Source organism: Bacillus rossius, chromosome 6 (assembly GCF_032445375.1).
Source record: "Bacillus rossius redtenbacheri isolate Brsri chromosome 6, Brsri_v3, whole genome shotgun sequence".
Lineage (NCBI taxonomy): Eukaryota > Metazoa > Arthropoda > Insecta > Phasmatodea > Bacillidae > Bacillus > Bacillus rossius.
The window spans coordinates 26,587,900-26,600,887 of record NC_086334.1 but is presented as its reverse complement, the minus strand read 5'-3'; the positions used below and the strand labels follow the sequence as shown (position 1 = coordinate 26,600,887).

The window sequence follows — 12,988 nt, the reverse complement described above, 5'->3', positions numbered from 1 at the left end:
GTCGCTGGGAGCTCACACTCTGGCAGGGATTCGAACCTAGGACCTAGATGATGAGTACCCGGCACACGCCTGGGTGTGCCTGGTGACCGGCTGGACTCTACTCTCGCTAGTCTCTTAGCTCCACGTAACTATTAATTAATAGCTCGTTACAACTATCCACGGAGCTGGCTACATAAACTCTGAACTCTACTGAAATCGCTGCACAAAACTACTACTCAGCATGAAGCTGGAACACGGTGCGAGCCAATGCAATGCAAGGCTGTGGTTCTCTGCGTCGGATTGAGGACAGCGACTTGTATGCTGCGTCGACAATTTCACTTGGATGCCTTCACAAACATATTGCAAAATAAATCCTCTAAACTTAAGTCAGAATCAGCTGTAGAAGGTTTCAAAATTTCACTATAACCTAGAACGTAATACAGTTGGCACTTTTGAATTCAGCATTCTTTGGTTTAACACACTGTAATCTGGCACCGATAAAACCGCCCATGTTCAATTTTTATTTTTTGATTGGTTCAGGCATTTGTCGACCTGGTCGTATCACTGCGTTGCCCACATTTTTATTTAACTCGTATATCGTGACTTTTGGTTTTCATTTCAGTATGTACCATGTTTATTGGTTTTAATATAATTGTACTCTATTTAATTTTTTTTATTCCTGTCAAAACTATATTTTTGTTCAAAGACCAGGCAAAATAATTATAGTCTTGCACAGACAGCTGTAGTCCCGAATGTACCGCTGAGCAGCCTTTACTGTACTATCTTTATACAAAAAAATATATCTACTAATGTCAAATTGATGTTAAAAATGAAGATATGGTTGCCAAAGTCATCTCCATCCAAAAAAAAAAGTTCTCCAAATGTTTTTTGGTCCATTCAGAGAAAAGTTTCTGTATTTAAAAAAGGCTTGAACCTGGGAAAGCTGGTAAGCTCGTGAATGCCGGGAGGAGAAGTGACGCTGACGGCGGTGCGTGGTGCGTGGGGCAGACTCCAGCCCCGACGGAGACGACCTGCTGGAGCTGGAGAGGGACCCGTGCGCTGCGGCGAGCGAGGAGGAGGAGGCGGAGGAGGAGGGCGGCCCCGGCCTGGGACTGGCGGACCGGGAGTCGCTGCACAACCTCTCCCGGGCCATCGCGAGCCGGCAGCGGTGCGAGCGGGGCGGCGGCGAGCGCGGGGTCCCGGGCGCGGGGCTGCTCTCCCCCGCCGAGGACTTCCTGCCCACCCTCACGCTGGTGGACCAGGTCATCGACGTCGACAACTTGGTCACCAAGCTGCTCAAGGTGCTGCGCATCGTCCAGCTGGAGAGCGACTCCTGCGTCGAGGAGCTCCGCGACGAGAGGTGCGGTGTGCGCTCCTCGCTCCTCTTCGCTCCTCTTCGCTCCTCTTCGCTCCTCTTCGCTCCTCTTCGCTCCTCCTCGCTCCTCCTCGCTCCTCCTCGCTCCTCCTCGCTCCTCTTCGCTCCTCTTCGCTCCTCTTCGGACGAGTCTCCCTCGACCACGACGTCGCAACTGCCACTGTTCTGGTCACTTTTTGGTTTTATTCATTCATCCCTAGCTTGGGTACCAGGGGCGTAACAACAAGGGGGGGGGAGGCAAGGGTATTTCCCCCCCCCCCCCCTCTGAAACCTTGAAGTGGTGGCAAACTGGGGCAAAGAAAGCGCTGTGTAATCAATTTTTAGATGATAAAAACTGCTTAAATAGCACCATTTTCCACCTTGAAATACAAATTTTCCCGGGGGAGGAACCCCCCCGGACCCCCCCCCCCCCCCCAACTTGTATAGGGGGGATCGATGATTCTTTATAAAAAGGTATATTGTCACCCCCCCCCCCCTCCTTTTGGAAATTTAGTTGTTGCACCCCTGTTGGGTACTGTGCTTTTTGTTGATGCGTGCCCTTTCCAGATGGCCTGATCGAGAACAGAAATTACACACCGTGTAGTGTTTTACTGCTCTCTGGGTTGTGTTTACCCATTACGAAGCCAACAGGGTTTCTGTTTCGGACCCGAGGCTGTCCGGGTTTCGTTCTCGGCAGGAACGAATCCCATTCTTTTGCAAGTGGGAAATGTGGTGGTTCTTGCAGTGAGCTGATGTGTGATCTTTGGACGCTCCCGTTTTCCTACTCATTCATTCTATTAATCTTCCGTTCTCAAATTCTCGTATTACATATCATAAGACTCGAATGACCCTGATGACTAATGACCCAGAGAGAGGAATTTCAGTTCAAAGGGTTTTACTAACATGCTCTACAGTTTTATAAGATATTTAAATGTGTATACCATTTAAAAATCTTTTCATGCTTCTCAAAGTTTTTTTTGTTTTACTATTATTGACCTGAAGATATGCCGGCCTCTTTCCTAATCACCATAAAACTAGGACGTAGTCATAACAATAACCACTTCTAATCTTATTAGAAGTTATTAAATTATTTAGATATTGAATTTATTATCTAATATTTTGTGTCTTTTTTGTTTTTGATCTAATTAAAAGTGATGCAGTAATTTCAAAGAAAACTTAAGTATGAACTGGACCTATGACTTTGCTGTATCATATTCATAAATTAAAAAAAAATAATTAATACGTACCTACCTACAAAGTTTTCCTAATTACATAATAATTTTAAATAGTTTTGCAGTTTACCTAAACAAAAAAAAATTACAATTTAACCCTTTAGAGACGTTTTCCTGACTTGTAAATCTAATATTCTTTTTAATTAACTTGAGAAACTTCTGAACAGTTTTATTAATATAGATTCTTTTATTCACAGTACAGTATTTTTTTTTTTACCATTGTAAATTTTAACTTTTTTTAAAATAATTCTTATTATAAATATTAAATGTATCTATCAGTGTTGCTTTTCTTTTTCTTAATGTTTGCAATTATATGCTCACTAGATTTGAGATTGCTAAAGTCAGCTAGGATCGTGTTCAGATAAATATGGTGTGTTCTTATGGCCAATGGCTTAGCCAGGATTTGTGTGTGGGGGTTGTTAAGAAGCATGCCCCCCCCTCCCCCCCCCCCTACGTATTAAAGCGGGGTGGGCTTGGGGGTCCTCCCCCGGGAAAATTTGGTTTTTAAGGTGTAAAATAAGTGCTATTTTAGCAGTTTTCAATTCTCAAATTTAAATATTGTAATGGTAAAAATTTTATTAATTTTAATATGAAATTTGTTTGAGTGATGAATAAGAAATTAATTAAAAGATTTTGTGCTAAAGGAGGGGGGTGGTTAGAACCCCTAAACCAACTCCCCCCCCCCCCCCCCATCCCCTGGCTATGCCCCTGCTTATGGCTGAGAAGATGTTTTGAATGTATGTGTTCTCTCAATTGTTTGGGAATGAACATTGAGGTATGCGTTGAATGCCCCAGTGGAGCGCGAGTGCGAGGCGGGTGTTGTCGCGGCAGGACGCAGCTGGCGGAGCGGGCGCGGCGGGAGCAGGAGGCGGCGCGCGGCTGGGAGGACCTCGGCGCGCGGCTGCGCGGGGAGCTGCAGGAGGCCAGGCAGCAGCTGCAGCTGCGGGTCCTGGACCTGGAGGAGACGCGCGCCCAGCTGCACGCGCACCGCCAGCTGGTCGAGGCAAGCTCCTTGAGGCATTCCCCCGGTCTCGCCCCAGGGGCGGATGGCAGTTTTTACACTAGTTTTGGTCGGAGGGTCAATTCCTGCAAAAGTTTACTTAGTTCAGTTAGGTTGGAAAACAAAAAAAACAGTCAAATTCTTTTTTATTTTTTGTATATTTAGAAATTTTTATTGCAAAGTTTGAGGATAAGTACACAACGTTTATAGCCCAGGCATTTTAGGGGGAAAATCGAGCAAACCTAAAAAAAATAATGTAGTTTTGAAATTTGGGTGTTAAAAATTGATCCTAAAAAGTCCCCATCTCTCAGATGCCAGCTTCATACTTTTTTAAGGCAATGAGGGCGTAAGTGCCGAAATATGCATACCACGACTGTTGCGAGAAAAATATTCATTCTAATATATCAAAATTTGGTCAAAATTTTAAAGTTAAGGGCCCTTAGTCCTTAATCATTCGTTTTTATTACTTTATACACCGCAAAAAATTAAAACTTATTTATAATAATATTGGAAGTTAGTTTGCTGCTCTACACAAGCACAAACTGCATAAAACAGCAATATTCTAAGTTAACTTGTATTTTACATATTTTATCCTATTGCAATTGAAGCTGAAGCTGAAGCTTTGTGATGCACTGGAGAAACTGTGTGGCGTCAGTAACACTTCTTCAGGTGACGTATAAGTCTTTTAAAACTTTTTGAAAATGCTCTATGTATCGAATTCACTGTTAAAGTATTTCATTAACGAATATCATGTGTATTTTTGTTTTCAGAGCAACATGTCGAATTGCGAGACAGCCGGAGGTCAAGAGATGACAGAGATGTTAAAAAACTTATAGACTGGTTCAGTGCTCATCCACCTTTCCAGACATCAGAGGCTCTTCAGTCCATTTGCACAGGTGTCGTTGCAGATAAGAACATTGTGACCAGGCTACTGCCATAGGAACAAAAGCCATCAACCACATGATAGGAGGTAACTTAAGTGATGTGAATATAAATTGTATCTACAAGGTAAAACCCCTCGCCATTATGTCAAGGGTTTTGAACGTGAGAGAAGATGTAATTCCAGTGAACCCGCAGCAACTTTTCATGCGTATCATTTGTGTAATGAAGAATGAGAGTGACTTCACGAAATATTTCAAATATGAGTTGGCTCCAAAACCACCAGCTCTATTTGACTAAATTTCAATGAGGAAAACAGCAAAATCATCGCTTGCAAAGATCTTAAAATCGTGTGAGGTAACCAATGAGAGCATTAGTGTAGACTGCAAAGTAGTTATCGATGGAGGATACCTCTTGCATGTGCTTGTGTGGCCAAGACCTGCTACATTTGGTCAAATATGTGAGGCTTATGTTACATTTGTCCCAAGTTGACCACTAAAGAGAGAGCGAAGGCGGCGTTCTGCAGGGAGGTCTTCCACCGATATTTCAATAGCTGCTAACAATGTGGTACATCGACGCAAATGGACTTTCTGAGGAATGGCCATAACAAAAATGGGCTCATCAAATTATTAGTAACTTATTTTCGAGCTTCAGGTCATCACGCCATTCAGTGCTCAGGAGATGCTGATACCACTATAGCAGCTATTGCTCTTCAGTATTCAACAAGCTGTTGTGTAAAAGTAATAGCTACTGATACAGACATCCTTGCGATCAGATACAACCAGTGCTTTCTTCGGTAAGGGAAAGAAGCAAGCATGGAACATCATCAAGAACGATATTTCCATTCGGAGAACAGTACATGTTTTTACATGTCCACATGCGGACAAGAAGATCGTTATTGCAGCTGGAGATAAGTTTGCAATTGCAATGTATCAGGGACAAGATAACTATTCCACTTTGGATGAAATGAGAGTATATATGTATACCTGCAAGATAGCAAAGATGCCTGTTAGTGCTTCTTTCCAGCTAGCTGTCTTCCACTAACCAGTGCCGCGTGTGAACAGCATTCTCTTCGGGTTTACCTACAGGTGCAAGAGTGGCTGGGCCATTCATTAGATCCTGTTGAGTGGGGATGGAAAAGTGTGAGTGGCACACTTGTTCCTATAACAACATCCCTTCCTCCAGCTCCAGAACAGCTCCTGAATTTGATATCATGTAACTGTAAAAGTGAATGCAGCTACAAATGCGAGTGTGTGCGGGCTGGACTGCAGTGTGGTATTATGTGTGCCAAATGTCGAAGGGCAACATGCACTAATGTTATTAATGATGGTTCTGATGAAGTGGACCTTTAATGCACTGGTTAATTTTTTTATTGTGTACTTCCATTAATTGATTTTAGATCAGGTTTCATTTTTTGCTATGTATTATGCAACAATAATATATGTTAAATAACTAAGTGCCTTTTACTTCACAACTTATACAAGTTACGATACAACTGAATGAATATTTTTCGCGCAACAGTCGTAATATGCATATTTCAGCACTTACGCCCTTATTGCCTTAAAAAAGTATGAAACCGGCATCTGGGAGATGGGGACTTTTAGGATCAATTTTTAACACCCAAAGGAACGTTTGTGCCAAATTTAAAACCTACATTATTATTATTTCTGGTAAAATGCTAAATTGCTCAAAAACCCATTGTTGTGCAGTAGTTTCTTGTAATCCTTAATATGTCAGTCAATTATTATCGCATACACATGTTTCACCCACCAATTTAAAGCTAATAAAATAACGGAAAACTTTTATAAAGATATATGTTTGCCTATCAGTGGTGGATTTGATGTAACTGGTGATTGTATAGAGCAGTGATACATTTTACTTCCATTAGTTGAGTATAAATTAGGTTATAAGTTAATTTTTGCGGTGTATAAAGTAATAAAAACGAATGATTAAGGACTAAGAGCCCTTAACTTTAAATTTTGACCAAATTTTGATATATTAGAATTAATATTTTTCTCGCAACAGTCGTGATATGCATATTTCGGCACTTACGCCCTTATTGCCTTAAAAAGGTATGAAGCCGGCATCTGACAGATGGAACGTCTGTACCAAATTTCAAAACTACATTATTTTTTTTCAGGTAAAACACTAAAATTCCTGGGTTATTATGACTTCATAGTTTGTCTGTTTATAGTATCTGAAGATGTAGACAACAGTAATTTTCCTCTTGTCTTGAATAGTATCAATTTTGCAAAATTTCATCAAGTATTAACCAAAAAAATTTTTTAACGGCAGGGAATGAGAGATGAGCATGGTTTTTCAAAATCTGTCACTCCATGCAATTAGACTAGACTAAAGCCTGTAGTAAAACTGTCTCAATAACTATAAGAAAACACTTGAAAAAAGTGTTCAGATTAGTTGGAACTTGTACCTTTAATTGGAAGTCATTTATCTATAAAAAAAAAAAAAAATCAATCTGGTGGAGACCTAATCATAATCCAATTATAGTTGGATCAAAACAGGAAAAGTAGGTCAGCGAGTTAACTTTCACTTGAAAGCAGAATGTTAAAATTCGTAGCAGTTTGAGCAAAAACTGCCACATATTGTTTGTACCTACTTAATTCATTTCAGCAGGACTTAACCAAGTGTCAGAGCTGTTTTGCCTGACCTTTTGTACTAACTCAGAATTCTTCTGTGTTTATTTCTGGGGTATGCTCTAAATTCTTAAAGGATCATCTTCCTTCAAACCACTTTACTCTATTCAGTTGTTAATACTTGTGTGATGAATACTTTGATTTACTCATTTAAAGCCACTTACTAAGCTATGCAATATGAAGTAAATCATTAAAACTACAGACTTTCTGCCAAAAGTCACTGAAATGGACCTTGCACTTGCATCTTTCTAAAATTGAGGTGAAATTTGGAGTTTAAGAAGATGCATTTTTTATTCAGAGGACATTTTTCTATCGAGATGATTTGATGTTTCAGTAATCCTATGTGAGAAAAGTGACTCATTTTTAAAAAATATTCGATCAGTCATTCTGATTAAATTTTTTTTAGTAGTGATCTCGATTAGTAAGTACGCTGTGTTGCCTAGTGATCAAGAACTGTAAATTGTGATTTATTTTTCTGTAATATTAAATCTTTGTTGTGTTTTGTGGATGTTTATATTTGGAAAATTTGCGGATTTCGTTCCTAAAGAGATTAATTGCTCATAAAAATATATTTCTTTAGTTGCATTTGCAGTTCATCTCTCTTATACTGTCAGATCTCTCATGTCAGACATAACACTTAAGTTCAGAGCCGGGTTTAAGTTGTGATTAACCAGTGTGTGTAATGCTACAGTTGGTGGTATTGCAAAAGGGAGATTTTATGTAATACCTAGTTACTTTACTCCAAAAGGCCATAAAAAAAATTTTATCAAATAAAAATATTAAGTGTATATAAAAGCCTTTCATTTATTAATGCCACTTTATGTTAAAATAACTGTAAAGAAAAAGCATTTGGAAGAAGATACTGAGCAGAAATTGTTGGATTTTTCTGTTTGAAAAGTAAATATCATCCCCTTCATTATCTGCTGCAAATAAAAAGCTAAGTTCTAGCTGCACCACTGATGCAGTAACCGTTCTTGGTAGAATGTTTGCTGACTGGTGAACATGGGGACGAGGGGGTGACGAGTGCTTGTCGTGGGGCAGAGCCTGAGTCAGGACATCAACAAGATGAAGTCGACGCAGCAGAACGCTGAGCTTCAACTGCGCCAGCGCGAGCAGGAAGCGGAGAGCGCGCTGGAGCTGTGGCAGAGAACAGGGGAGCTGCCTTCTCCCGACGTGCTTGCCAGGATCATCACTGCTAAGGATGAGGTACGGGCCAATCCAACACATCTTCGAGACAATTAAAAAAATGATTCCTTAATTGAAAATTTTGGTTTGACTGTATTCCTTTTTTCCATTTTGCCTTATTTTTAAATTTTGATTCACTTAAAATATTTTTTTTACTATTTTCCAGCATTCTAAAAAAGACTTAGTTGCATAGCCACCACACCCATTAAAAGTGAAACTTCTCAGACTAGTTTGTAGTTCATCATCTCACTAACAGCGCTGCAAACTGTGCTTCTGCTGGCGACCGTGTAGCTTGATGGGTAAAATATGATACTAATTTCACAACTTGAGGGGCTTTGGTGCTGAAGCTAGTGCAGTACAATAATAGGTTTATGATTCTCTCCCCCTTAATGCACATGCTAAATATTCACTCATCCTTAATGCACATGCTAAATATTCACTCGTCCTTAATGCACATGCTAAATATTCACTCGTCCTTAATGCACATGCTAAATATTCACTCGTCCTTAATGCACATGCTAAATATTCACTCGTCCTTAATGCACATGCTAAATATTCACTCGTCCTTAATGCACATGCTAAATATTCACTCGTCCTTAATGCACATGCTAAATATTCACTCGTCCTTAATGCACATGGTAAAGATTCACTCATCCTTAATGCACATGGTAAAGATTCACTCGTCTGTGATGCACATGGTAAATATTCACTCGTCTGTGATGCACATGGTAAATATTCACTCGTCTGTGATGCACATGGTAAATATTCACTCGTCTGTGATGCACATGGTAAATATTCACTCGTCTGTGATGCACATGGTAAATATTCACTCGTCTGTGATTCACATGGTAAATATTCACTCGTCCTTAATGCACATGCTAAATATTCACTCGTCTGTGATGCACATGGTAAACATTCACTCGTCTGTGATGCACATGGTAAACATTCACTCGTCTGTGATGCACATGGTAAATATTCACTCGTCGGTAGTGCATATAGTAAAAGGAATCACATAGATATCTCTAATCCCACCAACGGAGGTCCCTCGAGTATTACAGTCAACCCCCCCAGAGCTCGAGACTTCGTGTTGCGTCTGTGCGGACCCTGCAACGTCGCAGTAACGTTGCAGATCCCGGCACTCAAGGAGAGGCTGCAGGCCAAGGACCAGGAGCTGAGGGAGTTGGGCCAGCGGCTGTCTGCCAGCAAGCAGATGCTGACTGAGAACTGGCACCAGGCGGAGATGGAGGTCCGGCGGCAGTACGAGGCCATCGACGCCGCGCTCGAGGTGACCTTGGCAACTGCTCGCTCGAGGCTCTGCTTTGTTGGCATGGGGGTCACATGTTGTTCTTAAACCCACTATAGGGTGTTTTCAGGGATGGTGTAGTCATGAAGTTGGTATGAAAGTAAAGGGAACTAGGCTATAGTTAATGTATGTCATTGAGGTGTTTAGGAAAACTTAAGTGTGAGAGTACAGGGATAGTAAAGTTCTTCTGATTCTTATTAACTGTCTGCCCATACTCGGAAAGATCACTAAAACACGGGCTATTACTGATAACATTGTCAGTCTTGCATCTGACGCCACCGCGTGGAAGGACACTTTGGACGCGGTGAAGACTAGTTATCAGGGCCGTGACATGACGCATGTGGAAGCCAGACTCAAAATTCCTTCAATACGTCCGATCACAGGACCTGGTCCACCGTCAGTGTTTGGGACGCTACTTATGATTTATGAAAAATTAATATGTGAGCTCTTTAGGCGTTAAAAAGCAAGGGTGCTCATGCGATGCAATGTAAAACCAATCACAAAAAAATGTCAGCAAATCCCAACACATGCAGGTTTCAGACACCACCTTAATATCCGGGAAAAGGTCCTAAATTTTGTCGTCAATTGAGCGACGGATCTGCAAGGTGGTGGGTTCCGTGTGCTGCAGACACTGCACAGCATCCAGTCGGTGGTGGTGCAGTGCCCGCCCCTGGCCAGGCTCCAGCGAGACCTGGAGGAGGCCAACTTCCACTGCGCGTCGTCGGTCCCCATCGCAGCGCCCGACCTGAACGCCAACGCCCCGCTGGCAGGCCTGGGCGGCATGCACAACGGCTCCACGGGCCTCGCGCACAAGCACACCATCAACGGAACCGTCTAGCTGGGAACCTGTGTGCAGTAGAGTCCCGCTAATCCGGACCACGCTCGTACGGACGTCTATTGATCAGGACAGGATTTAAAAAAGAAAATAAAACTTAAGTTTGTTTTGTTAATCCTACATCAGTTTGTAGGTTAAAAATTTAGTTCTGCATATACAGTAGTATTAAAACTAAAATCAAGCTGTAGGAAAGGTCGAATTTATGAGGAAAAGAAATATTTTTATAAAACTTTATAATTACGTTTCATCCTGACTTTCTGAGATCATCCGTTCAGGTCCCGCTCTAATCTAGTCCTGGTTAGTGTGACACTGCTATATTAAAAAAGTGAATACATGAAGCAGTGGATGAAGCAGTGGTGATAGCCCGGGGTTGGGGTGACCAATTTTGACAAACTGCTGGCTTTTAAGCAGAACTGACGGAAGCACCACACATCGTGTGTGCCTGCAATGGAGAATGTTACATCAGCACTGCCTTTCCTAAAAAAAAGTCTCCAGCCAGCGTGAACAAACATTTTTTTTTCAAAGCTGATGGACTGAGCTTGCTTCCAGCATTTTCGTATATTCCTAAAATATTTTTTTACTGTACTGTATGCATGAAGTGATCAAAATGATACATATGTACATGGTATGAACATAGTAGCCATACTAGAAGTTAGACATTAACATAAAAACAGAACGGCTTTTAGTTTCTTTACTTTTTCTCTCTTGTATAACAAGCCATTAGGTGAGCAGTATTTGAAAAGTAGTGGCGTATGGTATTTTGAAGTGTATCTTTTTTATTGTTACTTTTGTATTACTTATTTAACTTTATTGTTCTAGTATAGAATAGGTTATTTTCTTTTAAAAATCAGTTTTTTGTATGAAATTGTAGTTTCTTCATTATTAAAACTAGGCTTCTATCATAGTTTGTAAATGATTGCCAAACAACGGCAAATGAAAATGGAATTTGTTTTTCGTTAACAATAGGAAGGGAAACATTTGTCGGATTAAAATATTTTCCCCATTAGCATATCAGTGAACCTGTTTAACTAACTAATACGTTTAATTAAAATGAAAATTGTATTTTTGAACATGCACTGAAAGAAAATGTTTTAATAGCAGTCTGTGGCTGCTAACAGAAAGCAGTCTGTTATATTGAAGGTAGTAATTCCAATTGTGAAGATCCAGCAGGCCTATTGTATGAAGTATGCAATGTGATCTTAGTTGTACATAATTAAATATGAAGTTGATATAAATTGGTGTTTTTTTTTTCCTTCTAGAAACTACTCAACATTAGAAAAAAAACAAAGTATTCTGCAGTTACATGTTGTTTATTCTTTTTTTTTTCTTTTTTCCAATTTTTAAGAGAAGTATCCAGACCATGTACTTAACTGCACCATCAAGTTTTATTCTTGATGTTAGTCAAGATTTAATTTTTTTTTTAATCTACACAAGGCCATTCCCCAAACCTTATTCATTCCTAAACATTGATCCAGCTCCAGCTATGTTGACATGTTTCTTTAGCTACACCAGTGGTGGCCAACCAACCCATGGCCCGCCACACTAAATACGACATTGAATTCAATCAAGCTAACACATTATCAAAAAATTGTGATTTGCAAACTGTAATTTTTAATTGGGGTAGCAGAGAGCTGTGATTCTGCTGATTCCAATATCATTCTTTGAATCTTTTTCTTCGAACATTGAATCATTTGAATACTAAGAATTTGATGGTTTTTTAGGATTTGACTGGCCCATCCTTAGAAATGCATCTACTAGTTACTGAAACATGCAATTTTGTTTTATTTTAAGCTAAAATATCTTCATAGATCATTACTAAATTAAGTGAACAGTTTCCAAGTATTTATATTTATTGTGCAATTGTAAAATGAAAGTGGGCTTCAAAATGCATTCTAACTAAAGGATGCTGGTCTTCCAGCACCATTATTGTTTTTGGGACTTTTTTTTGTGACCTGTGGACACCCTGATTCAGCAGCAAGTTGATGTGCTAGTGTGTTATGAGCAAAGCATAACACATGGTGACAAAGTTAACTGCATGCTGCCATAGAATTAAACTTAAGTGCTGATTAGCCAGGTGCATTTGCTTAACTTGCATAATTGTGGATTAGAGCTGAGCTTACATAATTCATGGTCTTTCATTATAGCACAATTAAGCTTATTTTTAATGAATTCATTAGCACTGTCAAAATTTAAGCACTTTGTTCAATGGATTCCAATATTTATCTTTGCTTAGCATCAAACATTAAACAAAATTACGTTAGTTGCACCAAAATTATTCCTGGAAACTAAAGGCATTGAACTTTTTCAAACATTGCTAAGCAAGTGTTTCATTTGGAAATTGTTTCTTACAAACCTTCGTTAAAATAGAAGGGGTAAGTATTTGGTTCCAGAAACTGCAATTGACATCACACAAATGTCTAAATTATTTACCTTAACATGATCAAGATTTTTCAAGAGCAGCACTTAACTTTTTAATGCACATTTTCTACGGAGGCAACATTTTGGCAGTGTGTAGAATGCCACATTGTTGCTAAGCCCTGAGTGTTTACACTGGTTCAACAGATATC

General features: G+C 40.0%; 1 protein-coding gene across 2 annotated transcripts in view; it reads left to right on the top strand.

The window, feature by feature from the left end:
• Positions 1-11,656, top strand: part of LOC134532896 (uncharacterized) — a 110,681-nt gene extending 99,025 nt beyond the window's left edge. For both annotated transcript variants that reach the window (XM_063369924.1, XM_063369926.1), the window contains 5 exons: positions 988-1,339; positions 3,397-3,568; positions 8,140-8,304; positions 9,413-9,568; positions 10,215-11,656. In XM_063369924.1, coding sequence (XP_063225994.1) covers positions 988-1,339; positions 3,397-3,568; positions 8,140-8,304; positions 9,413-9,568; positions 10,215-10,424 — 1,055 coding nt within the window. In that variant the 3' untranslated portion in view covers positions 10,425-11,656. The remainder of the gene's footprint in view (positions 1-987; positions 1,340-3,396; positions 3,569-8,139; positions 8,305-9,412; positions 9,569-10,214) is intronic.
• The last annotated feature ends 1,332 nt before the right edge of the window (positions 11,657-12,988 follow it).